At 34.8% G+C, this 26768-nt stretch overlaps 1 protein-coding gene across 1 annotated transcript in view; it reads left to right on the forward strand.

The window, feature by feature from the left end:
* emc2 (ER membrane protein complex subunit 2) overlaps nt 1-26768 on the forward strand; it is a 70088-nt gene that overhangs the window by 174 nt on the left and 43146 nt on the right. The window contains 4 exon segments of the mRNA NM_213544.1: nt 3372-3485; nt 10784-10848; nt 15251-15336; nt 21415-21472. Of these exon segments, the coding sequence (NP_998709.1) occupies nt 3372-3485; nt 10784-10848; nt 15251-15336; nt 21415-21472 (323 nt within the window).

A 26768-nucleotide genomic window follows, 5' to 3' on the forward strand; every position in this document is an offset into this window, starting at 1 on the left:
GTTTCTTATTTGTTGTGCTTTTCATTAAAGACAAAATGCTAGCCAGTTAGCATATGTAGGCAGAGCTTAGTAACAGAACCTGTGTTTTTACGACTGTCGTTTACAAATATTACAATGTGTTTTGTATTTGAATGTCATGTTGTACATGTATAATGCTAAAAATGATTAATCTGTTGATGTCTGGTCTGTTTTCGGTAAAATGAGGATTTGCAAAGACCAGATATGCAATACTAATGTATCCCAAGTAATATTTGTATGTACAATCAATAAGAATGAGTCAGTTTACTTGATAAGATCCCCATCAGCATCATCATCTCCTGTTGTTTTTGTGATTAACCTGACAAAATCTAATATTTTAATTCAGTTCAATAATCTTCAGATTTAGATAATTTATCTTATTACACATTATCTTATTATACTGATATGATATTATCTATAAAACATGAACCTCTAGATGTGTGATAAAACTTTTGACAATAAGGCATATATAGGTTGATTGTCGTGAAAATAATATATTATCAAAATAAATAATAAATATTAATAAATATTATTAAAAATCAGATATTAGCTTTTCATTCTTACATTTTCCGGTCATGGAAAACTTTAACAAGTAGAAGTATACATTACAATTATTAATAATCAGTAAGTACACAAGATTTTTATGCCACATTTTGTTTGCTTGTTATTTTTTATTTACATGCGTATTTACATTAATTATAATTTATGCTGTTGAGGTAAAGTTGGTTTTATGTTCGCACATTCGTTCCGTGACAACTTCTGACACGCTCCCTATAGTGTTTACTAGGCTTGGATGATAACTGATTTCAAAGTTTACTGCAGTTTGGAAAAGTCAAGGTATTAAAACCGCAAAAATGTTTTGTTAAACTGTTTCTAATGTATACAAAGAGGGGTTTTAAGTGTTTTTAATCTGTTGTAAGGAAATCTGTGTTTTTGCTTATGAAGATAGTACAAATCAATGGTTTAATTGAATTTTGTAGCCTGACATGTTCACTGTTCCAAAATATAAATATTTCCTAAAATGTAATGTATTGTCTTAAATAGGGAAATTTTTTATTTTTTACTAAGACATTTAAAAAAATTATTTTAGAGCAGTAAACACAATACCCCAATACTGTGTGATAGATCCAAACTTACATTGGCCCATGCCTAGTGTTTACTGTTGTACTTTGTATATCCGGTCTGAAATTGCATGTAAGTATGACTTGAAAACAACATTAGCACTATTTATCTGCTTGTGAACAATGTTGTGCTTTGATAGTCATTGGCTGCTAATATGAGAAAGAAAACTTTTCTGAAATTATAATATTATTGAATCAGAATTGTCGTTGACCAGCAGCCAAAGACACATGCAATTTGTAGAATCACTGCAAAGTTTAACCATAATAGAGTGAAAGTTTATTATTTGCATGTGTTTTGAGGAGAGTTTAAAACATTTGGGCACCAGAAATGTATTATGTTTGGAGGTATAACAAAAAAAATACTGTATTTAATTATATGATTTATGCACAAAAGCTTAAAAAATCATTGTTGTCTTGTTTCTATTCAAAATTGCATGTAAGTATGACTTAAAAAAAACACCACTAGCACTAATAATAATTCCTAAAGTTATATCAGGGCTCAACAATAAAGACTGCCCAATGAGAGACTCTCAGGACAAGGTGCTACAATATTGTTCTAAGCAGACAATAAAACAAACAAAACAATTAGGAACATACTGTACATTGTTTACAAAATAATATTTTATAATAGGATGTTTGGGATGTTTGGAATCAGCACTAATATGTATTGCTCTCCTCATGACCGCCTTTTCCCATAGAGTCTGTATGGGCTCGTATTGTTTTATTCCTACGATTTTCATGGCTGTTTTTCAGTAGACAGAATTGTTGTTACCTGCCTGATTAGGCCAGTGCTGCGTTGTCACAAAATTTTAACTTGCCTGTGATTACGAAAATCAAGAACCAATAAACAGGTTGTGCTTTTAAGCCTTTGAATTATACCTTTACTGTGAAGTCATAAACACCATATTGCTTTTCGGTTTCTTTTATCTGATAGGATATTTTGAGCATGTTTATTTTTCCGTAACCTGGTAAAAACCACTAAAGACATAGACGTGTATTTTACAAGCTAAACGTATTATTGCTCTTAATTGGAAAAATATAAATGAACCTTGAATAGGAAAGTGGATTAAAGAAATAGCATCGCATATGTCAATGCAAAAGATCACATACATTTTCAAAAAGAAAGAAAATGTGTTTGTAGATATCTGGAGACCTTTTAATAACCTCCTGAAGTACAATTTAAATGTTGGCGCTTGGCAGTCTGCTACAACAAGAACAAGCTTAGGAATATAGGGAGTAACACGGTCTAAACATAGACACAGGAAACAATCTTTACCTCATTTAAACCTATCCCTTTTTTTTTGCTCTTGTTTATTTATTTATTTATTTTTTTAAAGGGGAATGGGTCAATGGGAGGGAGAATAGGGAGTAACAAGTTTGTTGTATCTTCATGATTGTTATTCTGTAATTGTAAAATCTGTTGTGATATGCAAATTGAAAAAAATAATAAATATATTGTACAAAAAAATAAATAAAATAAAACACTACAGTGAAGAGATGCCAACATCAAATTATCAGGCTAAAAGAAAAAGTTTGTTCCTAACGTCTTGGAAACAGACATTTTAGTGGGTAAAGCACGACAAAAAACAAAAAAAAAACAAATGAAGTGATGTTTTGCACAGCTTGCCGTAAGTTTGGGAAGTCAACCACCTTTTGTTTTGCAATCAAATACCTGTACATTTTCTATACTGTCATTTTTTACTGCTAAATATTTTTACATTTTTTAAATATTTAAATTCTAGATTCACAGACACTATTTTTGACTCATTGTCTAAAATATAAGGCAAAGAAATAGCTAATAATTATTGCTTTTTTTTTTGGTGGGGCCAGTGAAAATTTTGGCAGGGCGCGTAAAAATCAGAACCACTGGTCCAATCAGGCCAGTAGAAAAAATCCTTAGCGTTGAACTCTGTATGTTATTGAGGAGAAAGTCTGAATGTGTGACTATAACACCAACTTTACGTTAATATTTATGCTTTCATATTTTTTTGACACCATTATCAGAATTACTCTGATCATCAAGGTGCTTTATAGATCATATATCACAAGTTTTTTTATGTTGTTTTATTGATTAAGCATGTCAATCTAATACAGCATTATATATATGTTTAAAACAAAGCAGGAAAGTGAATAAAGCACCAGTTAAAATAACAAGTTATTATTGATAAAGAAAATAAATTGCTGCTAATAAATTTCCGCCAATTGCTAATGCATTTCTTTATTGCATTTCAGAGATGCGTGACAAACTCCGTAAGTGGAGGGAAGAGAATTACAGGAACAGTGAGCAGATTGTGGATGTCGGTGAAGAGCTGATTAATGAGCATGCGTCTAAACTGGGAGATGACAGTAAGTACAATTACAGTAAACAAAAGCGTTATATCAAAACAAAGAACATTCTGCCTCTGTAACACTAGAGTGCTTTATATTAATGCATTTCGTAATTGAAGCAGTTCAAGATGATGCCCACCTGACAATTATCGGATGTGTTTTTATGCACACATGGACACTAAGTAGTAGGATAACTGACAGATATTTAATATATAAATAGGCTGTATGGCTATAACTTTTTATTGCATGGAACCATCATAGTGCTCGCAAAACAGCGAGCCCATATTCCCATTACACAAATAATAGGAACATTTCCCACAGCAGTCCAACTGAAGCTTGACAGTAATTGTCCTGAAATTTATTAAAGGTGGTTATTTTGTTATGAAAGCCATGTTTTGATGGCAGCAGCACTAGTGATTTAAAGAGGATGAATTTAGAGTGCTGCTTCTTGGAAAGGGTTTGCTTTGAAAATGAGAGATAAAACATGCTGCGAAGCTGTGTGCCATTAAAAACTTTATTATTATTATTTTTTAAGTAAAAAAATATATCGATAAGCTTCTCCGAGTGACTAGTTTGGGTTTTGTGGGCTTTAAACAGGCTGAGCAATAAAAGTTCAGTGGTGGACGCCATTAACCTTGATTTTCCTTTAGACATTTCTTTTGAAACATTTTAAGGCGAATTTCAACATTTAATTGCCAGATTAATTTTTTGGATTTACTGTGTTCCAATAATTTGTAGATGAATTTACACTCACTGGCCACTTCATTAGGTACACCTGTCCAACTGCTCATTAACACAAATCTCTAATCAGCCAATCACATGTCACCAACTCAATGCATTGCGGCATGTAGACATGGTCAAGATGATCTGTTGCAGTTTAAACCAAGCATCAGAATGGGGAAGAAAGGTAGTTTTAAGTGACTTTGAACGTGGCATGGTTGTTGGTGCCAGACGGACTGGTCTGAGCATTTCAGAAACTGCTGATCTACTGGGATTTTCATACACAACATCTCTAGGGTTTACAGAAAATGGTCAGAAAAAGAGAAAATATCCAGTGAGTGGCAGTTCTGCGGGTGCAAAAGGTAACAGTAGCCGCATTTCCACTATCGGGCCAGTGCGAGCCAGGGCTTTAATTGGGCCGGGCTAGTAGCTCACAGCCCGTCACGCAGACACCGCCCCCAGAACGTCCCCGAATCAAACGTCACACAACCCGCCCACTTCAGCGGGAATGAGGACAGGAAGATAAAGCAGACCATAGAATCATCACGAAACGAAACCATTAAAATGAAGACAACCGAAACAAACAAACGACACGTTACTGTACAGCAGTACATAAAATGTCTATACGCACAGACCTGTGTATTTCCATTCATTACATTTGTTTACTCGCCGACCGACTGTTTATTGTGCATCGAGTGCTCTCGCCACTAACGCAGGGACCCATCACAGTGAGCGCACACATCCATAATATAAAGCCACAGAAATTCTCCTTTATAACTCGATATGGCATGTATTTTATAACATCCTCGTTTTGATAGAAGTCGTGTTTAGTTTTCAGCACAAGAGCGAGTAGCCTAATAAAATATAGCCATATTTGTTGCGCTCGGCAGCTATTCACTAAAGCTCTTCATTGAAAGTTTCATTTATAAATTTAACCACGTCATATAAAAACATAAACAGTTGTTTGAGGATATAGAACACATTTTGTGTTTGGATTTCCCCTCGATGCGTTTAAAGCAGCGAGCGCTGCGCATAGGACTGAGTGACAGAAAAAAAGGTATAGGCTAGATTCTGCTTTCACTCACCCAAATAATGCTCTGTTTGCGCGATTTGATTAATATCATCGTATCCAAATACTTTATAAATATTTACTTATATAAATATTTACTTTATATAAATATTTCAAACCTTCTCCGGTGTTTAGTTTTTAGAAAATATCGAAAATCGTTTTTTTTCAGCCAGGTCTTTGTAAAATGACTGTTAGGCTATATGTGGCTTTAAAACGGTTTGATTTATGTATTGTACATAGGCTACCTAAATTGTTATAGCTAGCTTTTGTTTATTTTATATTGGTTAATTTATTTAATGTGATTTTATATATATCCGATATTTGTAATTCTTTAAATTATATTTCAATATAGCTTAGGCTATTTTATCAAGATATGACAATATATTGTTTAAAGTCTACGAAAGTGGGCACGTAATTTGTTAAGTTTTATGTCTTTCTGTTGTATTTATATTGTGTATTATCTTCAAAATAAATAAAGAAAAAAGCCGCTCGCGGCATCAACAGAGCTGTGAAGGAGCGCTTTTGCCCGGTCTCACACACACATACAGGCATCTAAACGCGCAAAAACAAACAAACTCTCGAAAACCTTTACTGTCTGCTGTGTCTTTAATATGGTGTAAAGATTATTAAGCGGTATTGAAACATAAAGGAGGACGCAGCAAAAAACATCACTATAAATTATAACTACTTTATTATTTTATGCAGCAGCCTTACATTTAAAAGGGAAACATAAGGGTGATCATACGCAAAAAGACCCCAGACTATAAGGCTAGATGTTTTCTTTCCCTTATTTCTTTATTTGTTTGGCGCATGTACTCATGTGCGATCAGAAAACTGCCCGCCTCTCCTTTCACTCCGCCCAAAGCCACAGCTGGCCCTCCTTGGCCCAAGGTATTCGGCGGGCCGAAAAAGGCCGGCCGCTGGCTCCAAGAAAGCCCCGCTTTGGCCCGATTAGGCCCCGGAAGTGACAGTGGAAACCCCACTGGCCTTGGCTCGCCCTGGCTCGCTCGCTTTAGGCGCGATAGTGGAAACGCGGCTAGTAACTCAAATAACCACTTGTTACAACCAACTGCGTGATGCTATCATATCAATGTATAGACCAAAATCTCCAATTATTTCCAGTACTTTGTTGAATCTATGCCACGAAGGATTAAGGCAGTTCTGAAGGCAAAAGGGGGTCCAACCCATTAATAGTAGGGTGTACCTTATAAAGTCGCCAATAAGTGCATATTCAATTGTTTCAAAAGAAAATGTGTATGTATGCATATATAATTACTGTAATTTACATATTGAAATAGGCTTTCATTGTTTGTTTAACTGTGAACTTGCAATGAAAAAACCTTTATGTGATTTTTTTTTTTTTGGTTTAGGTCTTTAAACGTAATGTCCAATGCTTATTCAGTTTATTAACATTCAGTTCGTTACATGAATCCTTTTTAATGTTGTCAAAGTATGCAGTGAAATTGTTCATGTTAGTTAATTCATCTATATTTAACAAATTAGACCTATAATGTTTCGCCTGTAAAAGCATATGGGTAAATCTGTAATTGCTTTTACTTTTTGTGCCCAGTCATTATTTTTTTTTGTGCTTTTCTTTTCTCAGATGGTTCTGTTTTACATTCACAGCATTACAGGCCAAAACATTGTAATATTTTCTGCAAAAAGTGCCTTAGCTGGAAATCAGGATTTCGTTTTGACTGAAATCAAAATGAGTGTATTTATTCATCATTGTGAAATCAAAATGTTTATATTTTTACTTTTATTTGATTTGATTTATATTATTTATAAAAGCTCTTCGTAATTTTTAAAATCTCATTAAATTGTTTGAATATAACTTTTAACTTCTTTAAATGTGTATCAGACCATAAAATTTGTATTACCTCAATTCAGTTCAACTTATTACTTTATTATTTACTTTTGTTTCTTTTCTTTTAATGTAAAATAAAGGAAATGACGTCACTTACACTCACTGATAATATCTGAAGCATGTCTGAAGCGATACACTCACCAGCCACTTTATTTGCTACACCGGTCCTACTGCTCGTTAACACAAATTTCTAATCAGCTAATCACATGGCTGCATCTCAATGCATTTAGGCATGTAGACATGGTCAAGACAATCTGCTGCAGTTCAAACTGAGTATCAGAATAGAGGAAGAAAGGTGATTTAAGTGACTTTGAGGCAGTACTCACACTAGGTACAGTTGCCTCGAACCGGGAATGAGGAGGTCTGCTGAAGGCGCGCAGCTGACGTGCAGTATGGAGTTTGCGCCTTTAATAAACGACGGCAGTTTGCGATCACTGAACAGTAAGAATGATTAATAAATCCATATGAAACAGCCCCTTAAAAGTCATGTATCGATTTCAGTTTCGGGCTTTGGCGCGTTTTGCACTCACACACAAGCGTACCGCGCCAAAGCCCAAGTGATCCGCGCTCAGGTACACCTCTTCCAACCGGGCCAGGGCCGGCCAAGTGAACCGTGCTTGAGCCCGATTCAGCGCACTCACACTTCTCAAACGATCCGGGAAACGGGCCTGGGCACGGTATGGATGGCATAATGTGAGTAAGCCCTGAATGTAACATGGTTTTTGGTGCCAGACGGGCTGGTTTGAATATTTCAGAAACTGCTAATCTACTGGCATTTTCATGCACAACCTCTCTAGTGTTTACAGAGAATGGTCAGAAAAAGAGAAAATATGCATTGAGCAGCAGTTCTGTGGGCGCAAATGCCATGTTGATGCCAGAAGAGAATGGCCAGACTGGTTTGAGCTGATAGAAAGGCAACGGTAACTCAAATAACCACTCATCACAACTGTGGGATACAGAAGGGCATCTCTGAATGCACAACACCTCAAACCTTAAGGCAGATGGGCTACAGCAGCAGAAGACCACACCGGGTGCCACTCCTGTCAGCTAAGTACAGGAAACTGATGCTGCAATTCGCACAGGCTCACCAAATTTGGGCAATAGAAGATCGGAAAAACGTTGCTCTGATGAGTCAGCCACAGTTTGGGCCCATTAGCATCGTTTTAACACCACAGCCTACCTGAGTATTCTTGTTGACCATGTTCATCCCTTTATGACCACAGTGTACTTCTCTTCTTATGGTGACTTCCAGCAGGACAACGCGCCATGTCATAAAGCACAAATCATCTCAGACTGGTTTGTTGAACATGACAATGAGTTCACTGTACTCCAAAGGCCTCACAGTTACCAGAGCTCAATCTAATAGAGCACCTATGGGATCTGGTGGAATGGGAGGTTCGCATCATGGATATGCAGCTGACAAATCTGCCGCAACTGCGTGATGCTAGCATGTAAATATGGACCAAAATCTCTGAGGAATATTTCCAGTAATTTGTTGAATCTATGCCACGAAGGATTAAGGCAGTTCTAAGGGCAAAAGGGGGTCCAAACCAGCACAAGAACAGTGTACCTAATAAAGTGGCCGGTGAGTATATGTGTGCATTCATATACACATATATATATGAGGAAAAAATTTAAATCTAAAAAGTTCTTAAACCAAGACTTATTTTAAACAAATAAACTTCAAAGCTGTTATCATAAGAAACATGAAAATTATAGCTGATCGCACAGCGGGTTGTTTAAAAGTTTTTTGTTATCTTTATTTTATTAGTAACATGGTGCAATTTAAAATGTTAAATTGCCGCAACTCTATTAACAAGGTAGAGAACTATTGATTGTATGTGATAAAACTGGCAACATAGTATAATGTCGCAGTTTACAAATACTACAAGGAAATGTATATAATTTTTTCATTAAAAGTTGAAAAAAAGGCATGTTTTCAATAAGATAATGAAAAGAATTTCTGCTAGTGAGTGAACAGTTTATTTCCTTAACTTTTTTGAATTGCAAAATATCTCCACTTGTATAGTATGAATTTGAATGAACACTGTATTGTTTTTTTTTTTCTCATAAAAATATTGCATGTCGAGTCTGACCTCTTTAATATGACTATAGCAGAAGTTTCTTTTTTCTTTCCCTGTTGCTTGATTTTTCCTCAAGTGTCTGATAGCAACATTCTCTCCACATCAAAATGAGGTTATAGCGGAAACAGCAGAAACATTTCAGATGGCTTGATATTTATTTGCTTTGGTCAGTTCTGGGTTTTTAAGCCAGACAAGCAGATGAAGTCCTGCAATCGTGTTGTCAAACAAGAGCCCGCTAAAGCCAAGACTCTCTTCAGCTAAAATCATTATCTCAGAGGTGATCCAATCCTTCATTCTCGCTCTAAAACTCACTCCTATAGTTGACAATTTTGGTTTACCGATTGGCCAAATTGGGCTCTTTTCTACTCAAATTGAATTTAAACCTTTCTTTCTCTTCATCCATATTGTTATTTTAAAACCACATGTAATCTCAAATAACTATTATTAAAAGCCTTTTGGCTGTTCGTCAGAGAACAACACCACTGTTTTAGGAATCTTAGCAAACAACAATGACACAGCCAAGGATTAAGTCGCCAAACAGCCCTCAAAAACACTTTTTCTGCGATACAAGCAAAAAGAAATGTCATGGCTTTAGAACGTTTTACATCTAATTATGGAAAAATGAAGCAAAGACACAAATAAATAGTACTTGCTGTGCGATAAGCTGCAATTTATTAATGTACAGTGTAAACATTTTTGTTATTGTGATTTATAATTCATTCATAGTCTTTAAAGAGTGGGGTAAATACTTCACACAGCTTGTTTTTATTGAAACCAGCTCTTAAATTGGCTGTGAAACAAGATGGTAATTATCAAAGCAAGACTTGGAATCATAAAAACAGCTTAAAAAAAACTTTGTTTGTTTTGGCATATCAGTTTTTTTTCTTGTTCAGTGGGATTTAACAGTTCTTTCTCAATTAGCACATTTGAAATCATTCAACCGGCAGACTAGGGCATGTTTGTCTGTCATGGAGCATTACTTTCATTAATTGGATCCATTAGCCAAGTCCACTAATCAGTTTCCTTTATTGTAAGTAGAGTAAAGCCCCCGCTTTGTTATGGTTGCCAGTTGAACGTTAAATGTGGCCATCTTGAGAACGACTTAAGCATTTAATTGTTGGAATTTCAAATTCCAGCAATTTGTCAAGGTAACGACGCACTTATTCGGGACAAGACGCCAATTGCTGCACGATTTCAGCACGTAACGCATGTCATGACGAATAGAGGGTGAAATTCGCTCACCCTTTGCGGTCTTTGACTCAACTGATACATAAAACTGATGAATTCGCCAAGGTTTTCTTGTCAAAATTCAGCGTCTTAGTTTTTTTTGGCGGTGCGGCGTGATTTCCTGAGCATTTCCATGAGACCTGCCAGCTCGCCCACACCCGTAGACAAACTGCGTCGCTGACAGATGCTAAAGATGGTCTTTTCTAATGACACAGAAAAAAAAAACGTCTCCATTTGCTCGAACGGAGTTCACATGGGCCGGATGTTCATTTATCATTTTATTTGCTGCTATGTTGATAAAATGGACTTATTAATATGGTGTCATGTTATGTTTGTCTCCTGTGCTCAGTTTGGATAATTTACGAGCAGGTGATGATCGCCGCGCTGGACTGCAGTCGTGATGATCTGGCCTGGGTGAGTTCACTTTAAGTAACACTCCCAAAAATCAGTTTTGACCATTGAAAAATCATCATTTTATAAAGTGGAGCAAATTACAGCATTTGTGATTCAGAAAATGGAACATTTTATTTTATTTCACATTTTACATTTAACATTTTACATAACATTTTATTTCACAATGAACCAATTTAGACTTCTGATAGACATCTTTAGACATCTGATTTTGATGTAATAGGGCACTTCCTATATCTACATAGTTTTTCACTCAACCTAATTTGTTTTGTAGCTGATGTTCATTCTCTCCGTTTGTCATTATTGCTTTATTTTTCTTTCTTTCTTATTTATACAACATATGTCTGCATGCACATATACAGTTGTAATCTGAATTATTAATAATTATTATAATTTCTATTCAATGGAAAAAAAAATTTTTTCAACACATTTTTATACATAAACAATAACTGATTTCTTTTGCCATCTTTGCCATAATGACAGTACATAATATTTTACTAGATATTTTATAAGATACAGGTATTCAGCTTAAAGTAGGGTTGTCACGATACTGGAATTCCGTAATAATTGGTACTCAAATTTTTTAAACGTCCATTTCCTGCAAACATTTGTGTGCTGTTAAGCATATTGTTAAACAGCGCTGATTTGCCATTGTGTTCACATGCTCAACAGAAATGACATTGATCAGCTGATTTGTCTTTAAGAGGACATACAAACCATATGCTGATGAATTGCGGCTTTAAAATGCTCCTGTGTCCCTGTATCTGTAGTTGGACTCCGTAAACAGCGGTGAGTTTGGTGAACTGATGACCTTCATGGCCAATCACAGTCATTTCTGTTAAGCGCTCAAAAGATGTGGGAACGTTTTTAACATTTTTGAATGTTTTAAAAATATCTGTATCGATTGGTACTGGAATCCAGCATTGCAACAACCCTAGCTTAAAGTGCAATTTTTTAGGTTTATTAAGATATTGATAGGTTAATTAGGTTAACCAGGCTAGTTAGGGTAATTAGGCAAATCATATAAAAACGATTTGTTCTGTTGACAATTGAAAAAATATATAGCTTAAAGGGGGTAATAATATTAACCTTAAAATGGTTTTAAAAAATAATAAAAACTGCTTTTATTCTAGCATATATAAAACAAATAAAACTTTCCTTAGAAGAAACAATATAATAGGGTCTGTTAAACATTTCTGCTCTATGTAACTGTGAACGTGATGCTTGGCGTAGACGTATCGTTTGACAATCAGAGGAAGTGTTGTACGGGTGTTCACTCAAGCACACACGGGGTCAGTGGCACACACCAACAACCAGAAGTCAAAAGATGGCAAATTCAACAAGTTCAAAGCGTTTGCTAACTGGAAATGTAAGCACTACTTTCCCCTAAATATCTAAACCATCTGTTTTGTTTTATTTTGCAACTGTAGTAATGATAATATTTATATTCATATTTACACTAAAAATTTTTTTGAAATTGACAATACATTTAAATTCAAGCAAAATATTGCTAAAAAATTTACAAAATGTAATATTTTTCTTTAACATATGCATTTGGATGTACCAGTTTTTGGACCGTTATCATAAGCTATTTTGTTAAATAAGCTCCAGATTTGGCTTTAGTACTGACTAATGTATAATCACATATATAATATTATAGTGTCCTATTAAAATATGAATTTAAAGGATAGATTCATGAGGGGTGTACTTGTATATGCTGGGTGGGCACTGTAACTCAGTTACTAACTCAGTTAATATTTGTGAGAAGTAACTAGTAACTAATTACTCTTTTAAAGGAACTTAAACAACACTAGTGCTTATACGTTTGTATTAAGCTCTGTGATCTCTGACATGTATCTGATGAACACTAATTGAGAAGTAAAAAATTATTTTAAATAAAAGATAAAATATTATTTAGCAATTTACTTTTGGGGAAATAATTGACTTGAGATTGAAATAAAGCATAGTTTCATCAGTTAGGATTTTCCTTGTTGACTTGAGACACCTACAGTAGTAGCAGCAGCTAGGAAAACAGCGGGACAAACCGTCTGTGAGCATGATGGGTCACCCAGGCTAAGCCACAGAGCAAACTTTCCATTCTAACCAGGAAAACATTGGATTTGACACTAACCATTCCATACCAAGTCACTGTGTGAAAAAAAAACACAGGCCTGTTCATTTCAGTGGGAAAGAACTGGTAAAAGTAGCATCCTGCTTCTGCTTTTTATAGTAGCCAGTGTGGAATTGTGGGATTCCGCTGTGCAGTGTTCTGAATTCTCACCCACGTCACTTGCAATTTTTCACGTCTTCCCTCACAGCTGTATGGCCGACCTGTTTATTATGGCACCCATGGACAGGAAAGTTACTGTTTCATTTTATGGTCGGCAGAAACCTTCGCTGGGATATTGTCTTGTCAAACTAGTCACATCACACTTTTTTAGAGTAGATCTATAAAGTTTTTAAATGCTGTGGAGGAAAAAAAATTTAAAGCCCACATTTCATCACCCTTGAGAGTTGTAGAATAGTTTTCAAGTACTCCGTAATCCAGTTGGCTTTGCATAGTCACTAAAATGGGGCAGAAAATAAATGAATTTGTTTTATGTGCAAATAACTCGCTGTAAAAAAAAAAAAGGCTGGGTTCCACACAATTCCTTCGTGTTGTCCCGACACAAATCGATTAAGCTAACTATTTAAGTGGATTGAATATAAAACAATTAAGTTGTTCCCCACAAAATAAAAAGAATTATGTTTTTTTTTTTTTTTTAAACTCATTTTTAGTTAGTTTGAATGAGCAGCAAAATCTTTTTTGGAGTGCTGATTTTTAAGATAATGTCTGGATTTGTTTATGTTGATGCTTTTAAATAAGACATACAGTTGGAGTCAGAATTATTAGAATTATTATTATTATTATTATTTTTAAATATTTCCAAAATAATGTTTTACAGAGCAAGCAAAAACAGTGTAAACTTAAATGTGTGTGTGTGTGTGTGTGTGTGTGTGTGTGTGTGTGTGTGTGTGTGTGTGTGTGTGCGTGTGTGTGTGCGTGTGTGTGTGTGTGCGTGCGTGCGTGCGTGCGTGCGTGCGTGCGTGCGTGCGTGCGTGCTTGCGTGTGTGAGAACTTTATAATGACATAGTTTGACTCATCATTGCAGAAAGGCTTGAATAGGGTATATGGTGAGCTAGTGTTTCTTCCCATACTGATAAACTTCCGCTGATCGGTTATTGTGACTTTTTTACCATTTTGTATGGTTCTTTTTACAGCATCGATGTTGTAAAGTAATTAAAATACAATCAGTTAAATAGACTTTGGCGTTCATTTAGTTTGTCAAGCGTAAAACGAGACAAAAAGCCGTTTACTCACACTCTTTCATAAGGATTTGCAGGCTAGCGCAGAAGCTCTATTGAATATACTGGGGTAAAATAAATGCTCCAATTGTGAAGACATGGCGGAGAAAAATGTAAATGAATGCAGTGCTTCTTGTACAATCTGAGACCCTCTTTATATCACCCAGTCAGTGGTGATCGCTGATTTTTTTAAAAGAAAACAGACCTTAAACATACTAATTTTGCAATGCCATACAGTTTACCGGAAGCGATTAACCCAGGCTACCGGCCAATTAAATGTCCTTTAGGATACTTCTGCATATACCCTATTAACTCCACAACAAATACATCAAATAATCATTAGTAAAGTTCTTACTGTAGTATTTTTTACAAACGTTACATGAGATCTGCTTCCTTCATGTCTGTCACTGTGCTGTTTATCTGATGCAACCGGAGATCGAGGCACACTCTGACAGGCACTTGTAATGGTGGGCGGGAGAACCAGCTCATTTGCATTAAAGCACGGGCAGCAAAAACAGCTACATTGTGTTCAGAGCTGAAAATTCCAATATTCTGAAACGTATAATAAATAATCTGATGGGCGTTTGAGCTGAAACCTTCCAGACACAATCTGGAGATACAAAAGACTTATCTTATATCTTGAAAAACGGGTAAAATAGGGGCCCTATTAAAATAAAACTGGTTATTGATTTGCACTGGTTTTTAATTGCAATAATTTTACTATATTATAGCTTTTATTGTATTTTTGATCAAATACATTCAGCTGGGTTGAGCATGAGACCCCTGTCAAAGAGATTTAAAAATGATTTAGAAAAATGATTTTGAACAGTAGTGTTGAAAGTACATTATCTTTTATATTATATCTAAATATGCAGAGAAAAAAACCTTTTTCGTCTTATTTTATTCACACCAGCAGCTTGAGCTTGAAACAGCACTTTCTTTATGACAAACCAACAGCAGACATGGGAAACGTTTGGAAAACCAGTTTGCGGAGAGCGTTCGGAAAACTTGCATGTTCACATGGTTAACCCCACTGTTGTTGTTGTTTTTGTTTGCGTAGAGTTGCCTACAGGAGCTGAAGAGGCAGTTTCCAGACAGTCACAGAGTGAAGCGATTAGCAGGGATGCGGCTGGAGGCTCTGGAGAGGTAAGACACACACCGCAGCACCGTCTTAACACCACGTCCTTGGATTGGGTGGAGGAGGAGGAGGGCTGTTCTGGGATGGAAGTGGCAGGATACGTGGGAAGGGAGGCTGTTTATTTTGCAAGCCACCGTTCCTTCTGCTAAGTGGAAAAGCAAGAGAGAACGACTCAACCCTCGGTAGTCCTGTGGCTCTTTTGCCTGAGCGAGGAATTTGGAAGGCGGAAGTGGTCTCTCCCGCTATTATTCTGGGGGTCCCTCTAAGCTTTTTTCACCTCTGTCTTTTTATTTGTCTCTCTGGTGTGGAAAACAAGGTCAGCCATACCAGCAAACATAGTACCTATGGTCAGCGTTTCCTCTTTCAAAGGATTTTGTCCTATCTCAATCTTTTTATGGTTGGTCTTAAAGTGTGTGTAAATTTGGTGTACAAATTTTTTGAGCTTGACCACCTCCAAAGTTGGGTTGTGTATCAATTAAATTTTCTACAATAACGATTTATTATATGGTATTGGAGCCAATACATATTATAATAGAACTACAAATTGATCTTGGATGACGTTAAAGAATGTTTTTATTTTTTCATTTTTTCATTCATTCATTTTCTTGTCGGCATAGTCCCTTTATTAATCCAGGGTCGCCACAGCGGAATCAACCGCCAACTCATCCAGCAAGTTTTTATGCAACAGCCGCAACCCATCTCTGGGAAACATCCATACACACATTCACACACACTCATACACTACAGACAATTTAGCCTACCCAATTCACCTGTACCGCATGTCTTTGGACTGTGGGGGAAACCGGAGCACCCGGAGGAAACCCACGCGAAGGCAGGGAGAACATGCAAACTCCACACAGAAGCGCCAACTGAGCTGGAGTTCAAACCAGCGACCTTCTTGCTGTGAGGCGACAGCACTACCTACTGCGCCACTGCCTCGCCCTTTTTTTTATTTTTATTCATAGTTTATATATATATATAGTATATATATATATATATATATATATATATATATATATATATATATATATATATATATATATATATATATATATATATATATATATATATAGTAGTGTTTCGTTATAGTATATTAGTTATAAAATCTTAGTCTGAAGGGCTATATGGATTTACCCCTTCATCTCCAAGCTAAAGAGATTTGGAACACAAGGGGGTTGAGCCTAATTAGTGGGATTAGAAATGATTGTGAGCTGCTCATACATCGGAAAAAAATCAGGCTATGCACGTACAGTTAGCAGGTTTAAAAATAATATTATTCCTAACACTTATATTACTCACTGTTAGACTTTGTCGCAATTTTACAGATATTTACTGCACAAATGCCCAGTAAAATACCAAATACATTTTTTACAGTTCACTACTGTATTATGCACTGCATTTCATTTTAAGATTTTTACAGTAACTTACTGCGTATTAAGAATTTACAGTGTTCTACTGTAATCAAAGTAATCAAGTACTGCTACTGTAGTCAAATACGTTTAATGGAAAAAAAAATTGGCACTTGTTTGGAATTTATTCGATTCAATAGTAAATACTAAAAATAAAGATTTTGTGCTGCTAGCGTAACTACATTACAGTAAAAGTACTGTAAAAATTTTCATACTGTAAAAAAATATATGTGGCATTTTACCATTAAAAAAAAGTTGTGCTAAGTAATAAGTAATAAAGTTTTACTGTAAAATTAAATTGCAAAAGGTTTTGCATTTAAATATTGAGTTACTCGCCAAAAAAGTAACTAGTTGCATTACTGGTAATGGAAAGTAGTGTGTTGCGTTACTTTTGCGTTACTTTTTTTGACCTGGCCGAGGCTTGATCTCTTTGAGAACTTGCAGGTTTTTTTTTTCATCTTTTTCTTTTAATAGACAAGCTCTGCAATTAACAACACACTACCTTCATAATTAATGTAGGATAATGTTATCTTTGCAAAACTTCCGATCCCAAAGCTATACATGCCATATGTACAGATTAATGAAAGTTTAAAGCAATGCGTTTGATACTTTTTTAAAATTTTTATCATATTAAAAATTAAAGTCACTGTCCATTCAGATAATCCTCTTTTCCTTTTCTTCCATGTGTTCAAAATGAAGAGAATGTTTCTGTTGCAGAAACGTAAGGCTCTGTCATCTTTCTTTCTGCCTGTTCCTGCATTATCTCATTGCTTGCAGGTTTCAACGTGACTAAGATCAATTTAATACAGCAATTTATTTTTTAAAAGGGAATTAACTAAACTAAAAAGTAACTCACGTTAAATCTTTGTAAAAAGTGACTCAATTATTATTACTTAATTTTGAAAAGTGATGCGTTACTTTACTCGTTACTTAGAAAAATAATTTTATCACCTAACTCGTCTTACTTGTAATGCCTTACCCTCAACACTGGTGGTTACAGTACAGCCAGTAAGTCTAACAGTGTAGGATACTGTTTTGAATTGTAGCCTCTAGAATTCATTTGAATCCTGTAGTCTACAAAACCCCCAGTGGCCTGATTTGGTTTATTACATACAGGTCATATAGGATTTCTGTACTCCACCCAATTCTAGAGGTTTTCAAAAATGCATGTGGTCAGATTAGTTTCGTACTATAAATGCTCATGCATTAAAACAGCCATAAAAGATCTGAACGTATGTTAATAGCAGGTGAGCAAATAATTAAGAAGGTCGTAAAATTAAGTGAATGTATAGAATTTCAGCAGGATTTCAGCTCTGGTCTGGCCACCATATCTTTGTTGTGTTTATCAGTTATGCCAGGAGTTGCTCGGTAATTGTGAGTGATTGCGCCAGCACGGTCAGATTAAATAAACTGCAAATTTGCGTCTAATTGCCATCAGACGCTCAACTTAAATAAAACTCTCCCCTACTCTGCCACATGGTTCAATCCTACATAAATAGAGTAAGTCAACGCGTCTGGTGCCATGTGAGATGTGCCAGAGAGTGATTGAGCTATAATGTGGATGTGAGAAGAGGAGTGGCATTGGAGCTCTGTGATAATAAGAACCAGAGCTGCTTCTGTTGTTTGTAACAGGTTTGGATCATAAAACCGGCTGTGTTTGCGTTAGCTGTGCAGGTTGTCTCTCATAAAAAACAAAACGCAAGCAGAGAAATTCCAGCATTACCGATGTGACATTTGAAGAAAAATCTCAAAACATAAATTCACGTAGAAAGTATTGCTTCGTGTCAATTCTCATACTTGTAGTACGCCCTAAAAGTATGTACTTTTTTTGTGAAGGAGAAGTATATACTTTTTGAGCGTGTTACAGAAGAGTATGCAAGCTTTGGGACACGCTACTTCCTCGTTAACAGATTGTTATGTTGGTTGCTTAGTCAATCATCCATATTTCTTTCATATTTAATTACCTACCTTATTGGAGAAACAGCAGCAGGATAATCTGTCATCCACGGGTCTTTCATGCAGAGAAATCTCCTCAGGTGTTTGGATAGTTTTTCATACAGAAGAAGACGGAAAATGCGATTTAAAAAAATTCCAGCGGGCTAGATATTAATTAATAGTCATACAAACATTTTTACAGAAGCCTCTATGGTTGGTGGTTGATGGTTGGTGTTATTCGTTTACCTTGTTTGTAGTTTATTTACATTTTTTACCTGCGATTGTAGTTCTAATCAGATTCATGTACAATGCGCAATGTATTATGTGCAATAATTTTTATCGGAAATAGTAAACCATCTGGGAACCTTTGGCATACTCATTTCAACATACTATGATTTGGGACATGCTAATTCTTTTTTCAAATACTATTTAGGGCGGATAGTATGCGAATTAGGACCTAGCATATATGTTAACATTATATTGAAACATTTGTTTGTATTTTCCACAACAACTAACCACAGAATTGTGGGATCATAAAAATATCAATCTGTAAACATTTTTATATTATGAATGAGGAAAATAAACATGCGTTATGGATGTGACAAAAAAAAAATGGCGAGTTTACAATATACAACATACTGTGTAGAAATTGTGTGAATTAATTCCTTACAACCCAAAAGAAAAGATGCTAATCAAAAGGATAAGAGTTGGCTCACTATAGAATAAAAAATGATTGATGTTCTTTTGTTTGAGGAAAAGGTTTCGTTATGGATGTGACACCTTTCTGTTATGGATGTGACAGTTGTGAAATTGCCACATGTGACTTTGATAAATCAAATATAATTGTTTGAAAACATTGACAGAGACATTTTTGAGTATTTTACTGTACTTAAAAAAACAAACCTACACAAAAACTTAGGGTGCTTTCACACTAGCCATTTTGGTCTGCTCCCGGGTTCGTTTGGCATCAGAGTTTGGTACTTTTATCTAGTGTCAATGTGTCTTATTAGGGTGTCCACGGGGTCTTAAAAAGTATTAAAAGTTGATCAATCAATTATGAGAAAATTAAGGCACTTAAAAAGGTATGTAAAAGTCTTAATCACGTTTTTACGAGGTCTTAATTTTTGTTAAAGCGCTGTCAAAAGTGTTTGACTCCAAAAAAGCATAAATATTTTTATTTTCCTCCTAATATTAACAACAGCGTGCTTAATCCACGCGATTGGTTCGGCCAAGCTTCTCCGTCCGGGTAATGTCACGTAATTTGCAACAAACGCAGGAAGGTGATGTGTCCACATATAGCGAAATCATAGAGCAAAACAGACGGCAAAATGGGAAAATGTAAGTTTGCATACTCTTGGTTGTAGAAAGCTGAGTTTAAACAGTGGCTGAAAACAGCCCTGTAATTTATTCTTTCAAGCTTTCTTCCAAGTTTATCTGAGTTCTCTTGCATGGTTGTGCTTCATTGATTTATTTAACTACAACTGTTTATCAACAACTGTTTATTAAGTTAAAGGTTTAATGCTGATTAGAAATTGAAGTTAAAATATTATGAGAAGGTTTTAAAAAGTCTTAAAAAGGTATTAAAATTACCTTTAGGATTCCTGCATATACCCTGCTTCTGAACTCGAGTGCACACTCGTGGTGGTTTGGAGTACGGTTCACGTAAACTCTGGTCTGCTTCACTTCTGGTATAAATGCAGTTATACCAAATAACGGATGTGAATCTCCGACTAACAAACTACCATTTTCATAACGTTCATTCGTGTGTGTTCGTGTGTCTGTGCATCACATACTGTACCTTGGTAACAAGCGGCGCTGAGCCAGGGTAATCACAGTGATAATGTCTGCTTGTCTCCTCCAAAAAAAAAAGCTTCTGTAGACATTCAATCAAACTCGGGTACGGTCCAGACAATTGAACTAAGTGTGAAAGCACCCTTGGAAATGGTTTCGCTATTTTTGTGAGAACTTTTTGATGGAAGGGTTGAAATTTGAAAGGAATTGCTCAGCATTCATTTTTCATTCGACATGAAAAGTAAAGTGCTTGTGTCCTCCCTTTCTTTAGAAAACATTTTATTAAGATTTTATTATACACGTCGTAATTTGTAACACCTTAAAATTTTTTATTTTTGCTGCTTGTTCAAACTACTTATTTTAAATAAGCTGATCCACACAATTCTTGTTTTTTTTTTGTTGTTTTTTTTGTGGACAACCTAATTGTTTTGGGTTCAATCTACTTAAATTTGTGATAACAATTAAGTTAACTTAATCAATTTGAGTCAGTACAACATGAAGGAATTATGTGGAACCCAGGATTTGTAACGGTGTTGGTTCAGGTTAAAGGGCCTGTCTATTTATTTATTTTATTTTGCATCTGTAACTCGTATAAGTCTTGCCTCGGAAGAATGCCTTTAAAGCAAAATGTGTTTCGAAACAATGCCTGATTTGTGGTGGAAGTGCAGGCTGATTTGTTTAGAGGTAAATCAAAGTGCAGGCAATCATGTTTGCGGATTGCGCTCTTTGTGGAGCTAGTAAACCTCGACGCAGCACCGGCTATTTGAGCAGCTACAGTAATGACTGTTTATTTCTGCCACTTGGATACGAAGCCTCTGTCACTATAGAAACAAGCCACTTTATATACAAAAAGTTGGTCACTGTGAACTTCATTTGATAGCTCTTACCGGCTCATTTCACATGACCGGTGTTCCTGTTGATTATCCTAAAACATGATCTCTCTGTTTAAAGGTATGACGATGCCAATAAGCTGTACGACTCAATACTACAGGACGACCCAACTAATACGGTAAGGAAAAATGTGGTTGGAACTTGTTGTTGGTGTCTAGATGTTAGCCGTATATGTGAAACTCTTTCTGTCCTCGCTGACCTCAGCTACTAAAATCACATACAGGCATATGCAGCACGCACAAGTGTGTGAGCTAACAAAGACCATTGATTTATGGACTTCGGTTGCATTAAACATGGCCGGGGCAACCTCAGCAGAAATAAATGCCTTGTCTTCTGAGGATGGGGATTTATCGCTTTTCCTGAGACCGTAGAGAAATCCCAGGGGTGCAAAAAATTATTTATTTTCTATTTGGCTTTGTTTTTTTATCCCTAACCTTTATATAACCTAAAGCAATAGGTCATCTGGAAATTAAAATTCAATCTTTATTTAATCACTCTCATGTCAATTTCTTAAGTGTTGGAGAAATATTTTTTTTATAATTTTTTTATTTTTTTGCTTGGTCTTGTTTTTGTAATGATTCATCCACTTATAGACTGAGTCATTTCTGGAGTTTAAATTTCAGCATGATTCTCCATTATTAAGTGTCACATCACCAATAAGAAATGTTTCAGATGTGCTGAATTTATTGCTTAAGAAAGATGCCCTAGCAGTGCTTAATATTTCTATGAAAAACATTTTTATTAGGATTTTTAAATAACAAAAGGTTTAAATGTGTATAATTTGGCTCATTATTTAAATTGCTCATTTTCAGTAATTAAAAAACATGAAAAAGTAATAGATGTGCTGAATTTGTTGCTTAAGAAGCATTTCATACCAGTGTTTATATATTTAAAGTATTTCTGTGAAAAACAATTGTAAGAAAACTGCAACTTTTGCAGTAAATAGTAACTTTTCGCAGTAAACAGTAACTTTTGCAACAGTAAATGTTTGTACTTTGCCTAACATTTTAACCTATTGCTTTGTTGCTCAATAAACATTTTTGATTTAGTATTAAAAACTTTATAATGAACATTTTAAATTTATTATTAAAATATTAATAAACATTCTTAATTTAGTATTAAAAACTTTATAATGAACATTTTTAATTTATTATTAAAATATTAATAAACATTCATTTATAATTAAAGACTTTATAATAAACATTCTTAATTTATTGTTAAAAATATGAATAAACATTCTTAATTATTATTAACTTTATAATGAACATTTTTAATTTATTATTAAAATATTAATAAACATTCTTAATTTAGTATTAAATACTTTATAATAAACATTCTTAATTTTTTGTTAAAAAATGTATAAACATTCTTAATTTATTATAAAAATTTTATAATAAACATTCTTAATTTATTATTAAAAGCTTTATAATAAACATTCTTATTTTATTATAAAAAATTATAAACATTCCTAATTTATTATAAAAAAAATTATAATAACCATTATTAATTTATTATTAAAAACTTTATAATAAACATTCTTATTTTATTATAAAAATTATAAACATTCTTAATTTATTATTAAAATCTTTATAATAAGCATTCTTAATTTATTGTTAAAATATTAATAAACATTCTATATTTATTATTAAAATATTTATAAACATTCCTTATTTATTATTCAAATCTTTATAATAAACATCCCTTTAAAGTTTAAAATGGATCAGACTTAAGTTTATCATTTAAGAATCTCGTTGGTATTAAAAGCTGAAATGTACAGTTTGCTATTGATTTGTATTGTCCTGACATAACGCATGAAGCCTATTTTCCATTCACTGAATATTAATTGAGTTTCAGTGGAGTTGTTTGGAGTGTCTAAATAGTATCCATCTCCATGTTTTTCAATATTTTTCCACTATTACTTTAAACATATTGTACCTGCACTTCATTCTTACGTAAGGACTGTGTGGCCATGCACAAAAATAAATGTTTTACAGTGTTTTTACAACCTTATTTGTTTTGGCCCTTCCTGGTAGACGCAAAAACTATTTTTTTGCACTGTCTTTCATTGCACATGGTCTTGATCAGATGTTTTAAACATTCTCTCTGGACTGGCAAAGTGTGTGTGCGATAAAGCGGATACTCTTGTTCCTTGGACTTGGTGCGCATATTCCACACCTCACCGTCTGTCTGTTTTGAACACATGGAGGCTTTCCTGGCAAAGTCAATAAACTCTCGTCTCATGTGGACCCCCTCTCCCCTGTTGATCTCTCTCACTCTCTCTCTCTCTCTCTCTCTCTCTCTCTCTCTCTCTCTCTCTCTTCCTCTCTCTATCTCTTCCTCTCTCTCTCTCACTACTTGTTTTCCCACATAAATGGATTTACAGCTAATTGCTTTAATACTCAATTTAATTAGTTGATCAGATCAAATTTTCGGGGCTGTTTACATTATTTAAAAAATGTGGCCAACTGTAAACTGGTTGCACTGAAGTACTGCATGCAGTGCACTGTCATACAGACATGAATAAAAAGGAGACTTTACTAAATTCACCGTTCAGAAACTACAGAAAATCTTTATCTATCTATCTATCTATCTATCTATCTATCTATCTATCTATCTATCTATCTATCTATCTATCTATCTATCTATCTATCTATCTATCATCTATCTATCTATCTATCTATCTATCTATCTATCTATCTATCTATCTATCTATCTATCTATCTATCTATCTATCTATCTATCTATCTATCTATCTATCTATCTATCTATCATCTATCTATCTATCTATCTATCTATCTATCTATCTATCTATCTATCTATCTATCTATCTATCTATCTATCGATCGTCTGTCTGTCTGTCTGTCTGTCTGTCGTTCGATCGTTCTATCCATCTATCGTTCTATCCATCAATCTATCATCTGTCTATGTATCCATCCATCCATCCATCCATCCATCCATCCATCCATCCATCCATCCATCCATCCATCCATCCATCCATCCATCCATCGTTCCATCCATCCATCCATCCATCGTTCCATCCATCCATCCATCCATCCATCCATCCATCCATCCATCCATCGTTCCATCCATCGTTCCATCCATCCATCCATCCATCCATCCATCCATCCATCCATCCATCCATCCATCCATCCATCCATCCATCCATCCATCCATCCATCCATCCATCCATCCATCCATCCTATTACATAGAAAATTTAGTAAAATCCCCCTTTTATTTACATCTGTGTTTTGAAACTACGTGGAAAGGAGCCAGATAGTGAGCTTATTGTTTTATTATAAGCTAACCAATATGACAATCTTTTTCTGTGTTAAGCATTCATAAGCATTTTCATTGTTGAGAAGTCTTGAAACAGGCGCTTTAAACATTTTTACAGTATTGCATTAATGTGAAGCTGAGCTGTGAACCCCACAATTAAAAAAAAAAGTTTGCATACTTATTATGCTGACTACAATAATCTGCAGGCATCAGAAAAATATGACTATTGTAGGGTTTTTCATTGAATTCATGACAAGTCCTTAGCAAGAATTGCCATTTATTCAATCACACAACTCCGCAGACTGTCATTTTTGATTTAAGAAAAATATGTTTTGAAGCATAGATTTTAAGAATTGCATGTAAGAAAAGTCTTGCAGAGTTCCTGGGATTTATCTTGTCTTAACTTGTTTCTTATGATGAGTTTTTGGCACTTGGCCTGTAGTGGATTTAGAAGTATATGCAAGTGGCCTAAATCAGAATCAAAAAGAACCTGATTGCAAGGGGTTTGTGCCGTTCTCCTGGGCAAAGCAAAAATCTGTTTTGTATGACTTTAGCCTTACATTTTTCCAGGGTTACATTTTAATATTTATATGGTCACTCCTTTTATAAAATGATAGAAAAAAAAAACAAATAAACAAAAGTTCTGATTTTGCTTTACTGAAATCTTACTGATATGTCACTTCCATCATAATTTGAAACATGGTGTAAACCTTCCAAGGAGAGCAAGACCTGTGGGCCACTTTTATGACTATAGGGCCACTTTATTGGGCTCTTTATCATCTTGGAGCTTGACAGCTCCAGTTCTGTTTTGTAACTTTAAAAAAAAAAAAAAAAGGAGGCCAGGATATTCTTTAAAAATGCACTTTTTATGTTCCACCGAACAGACAAGCGGTTTTGGAGCGAGTGCATAATTAATGACAGAATTTTCATTTTTTGGTTTTTCATTTTTAAACTATTGCTTTAAGCTATCACCATCTTCATCTTGTGGCCAAAAACACCCTGTCCTCTGTCCTCTCGTCCCTGCATTTGTTATATCATTACCATTTGATATTTATTTAACTATCTGTTACTGTTGGACCGAACTGCTCCCATTCGTCTTTCTCCCTCTGAAAGCGAGAGGGCTGTTCTGTTTGTTTTTTTGTGCATTTCAACCGAGGCACTCTTTCCTATTCCCATGATCAAGGTTAAATTGCAAGCACATTTAACGGCGTGTAAATGGGAAGTTGAGAAGATCGGCATAAAATGGATATCTTCAAACTGGTGCGGTTACATTATTCTTCGCAATCTAGTAATCATATCGCTTTGCCCCTCTGTTAACATCCAAAAGATATGAAACAAATTTCCCCTTGGGGAAATTTGTTTCCCAGTGTCCTACTGTTATCCAAGCCAAACACACTTTGTGAAGGAATGTGGCATTAGCGTGACTTTTGCGAATGTCCCCATCAAACTAGTACATTTTACTTTATCTAGATATATGATAGCATGTTATTAAACAGGGTAGACATCTTTTGAGAAATATAGTATCTACATGGAGTCTAATGCACATACCTTTTTTTTTTAAATCTCATGATAGTAGAAATGTTCATTTTATTTATGTTGTTATTTATAACTGTTATTTAACCCAATTTTAAATACCCTTTTTACGCACAGTTCAGCAGAAAAATCTGTAAGTCAAGTTGTCCATCATTCTGTGTATTTGTCATTCTATCATTCTCTCTTTATTTGATCATTATTTGTTCCAATATTATTATTTTGTTAGATGGTTCTATCTAGTATTCTGTTGTTCTATGTCTGTATATCTATATATCTATTTATCTGTCACAACAATGTGATATCTATCTACCTATTGTACAAGTTACATGTTATTCTTTTTTGTGTCTTTTTCACAAGTCTACTTAGTATCTGTCATTCTATCAATTGTGTTTATTTATTTGTTCGTTTATATGTTCGTTTATTTGGTTTGTCTTTTGTTTGATTTATTATTTCTATCATTCTGTTTTTTAGTACTAATGTCATTGTTTTGTTTTATGGTTCTGTCTATTTTTCTGCTCATTTATCCATCCATTGTTGTATCTGCAGTGTCTATGCATTGTTCCACCAATCCTCAATTTCATCTCTAATAGTATCTAACTGTCCA

This window comes from Danio rerio, chromosome 16, assembly GCF_049306965.1.
Source record: "Danio rerio strain Tuebingen ecotype United States chromosome 16, GRCz12tu, whole genome shotgun sequence".
Lineage (NCBI taxonomy): Eukaryota > Metazoa > Chordata > Actinopteri > Cypriniformes > Danionidae > Danio > Danio rerio.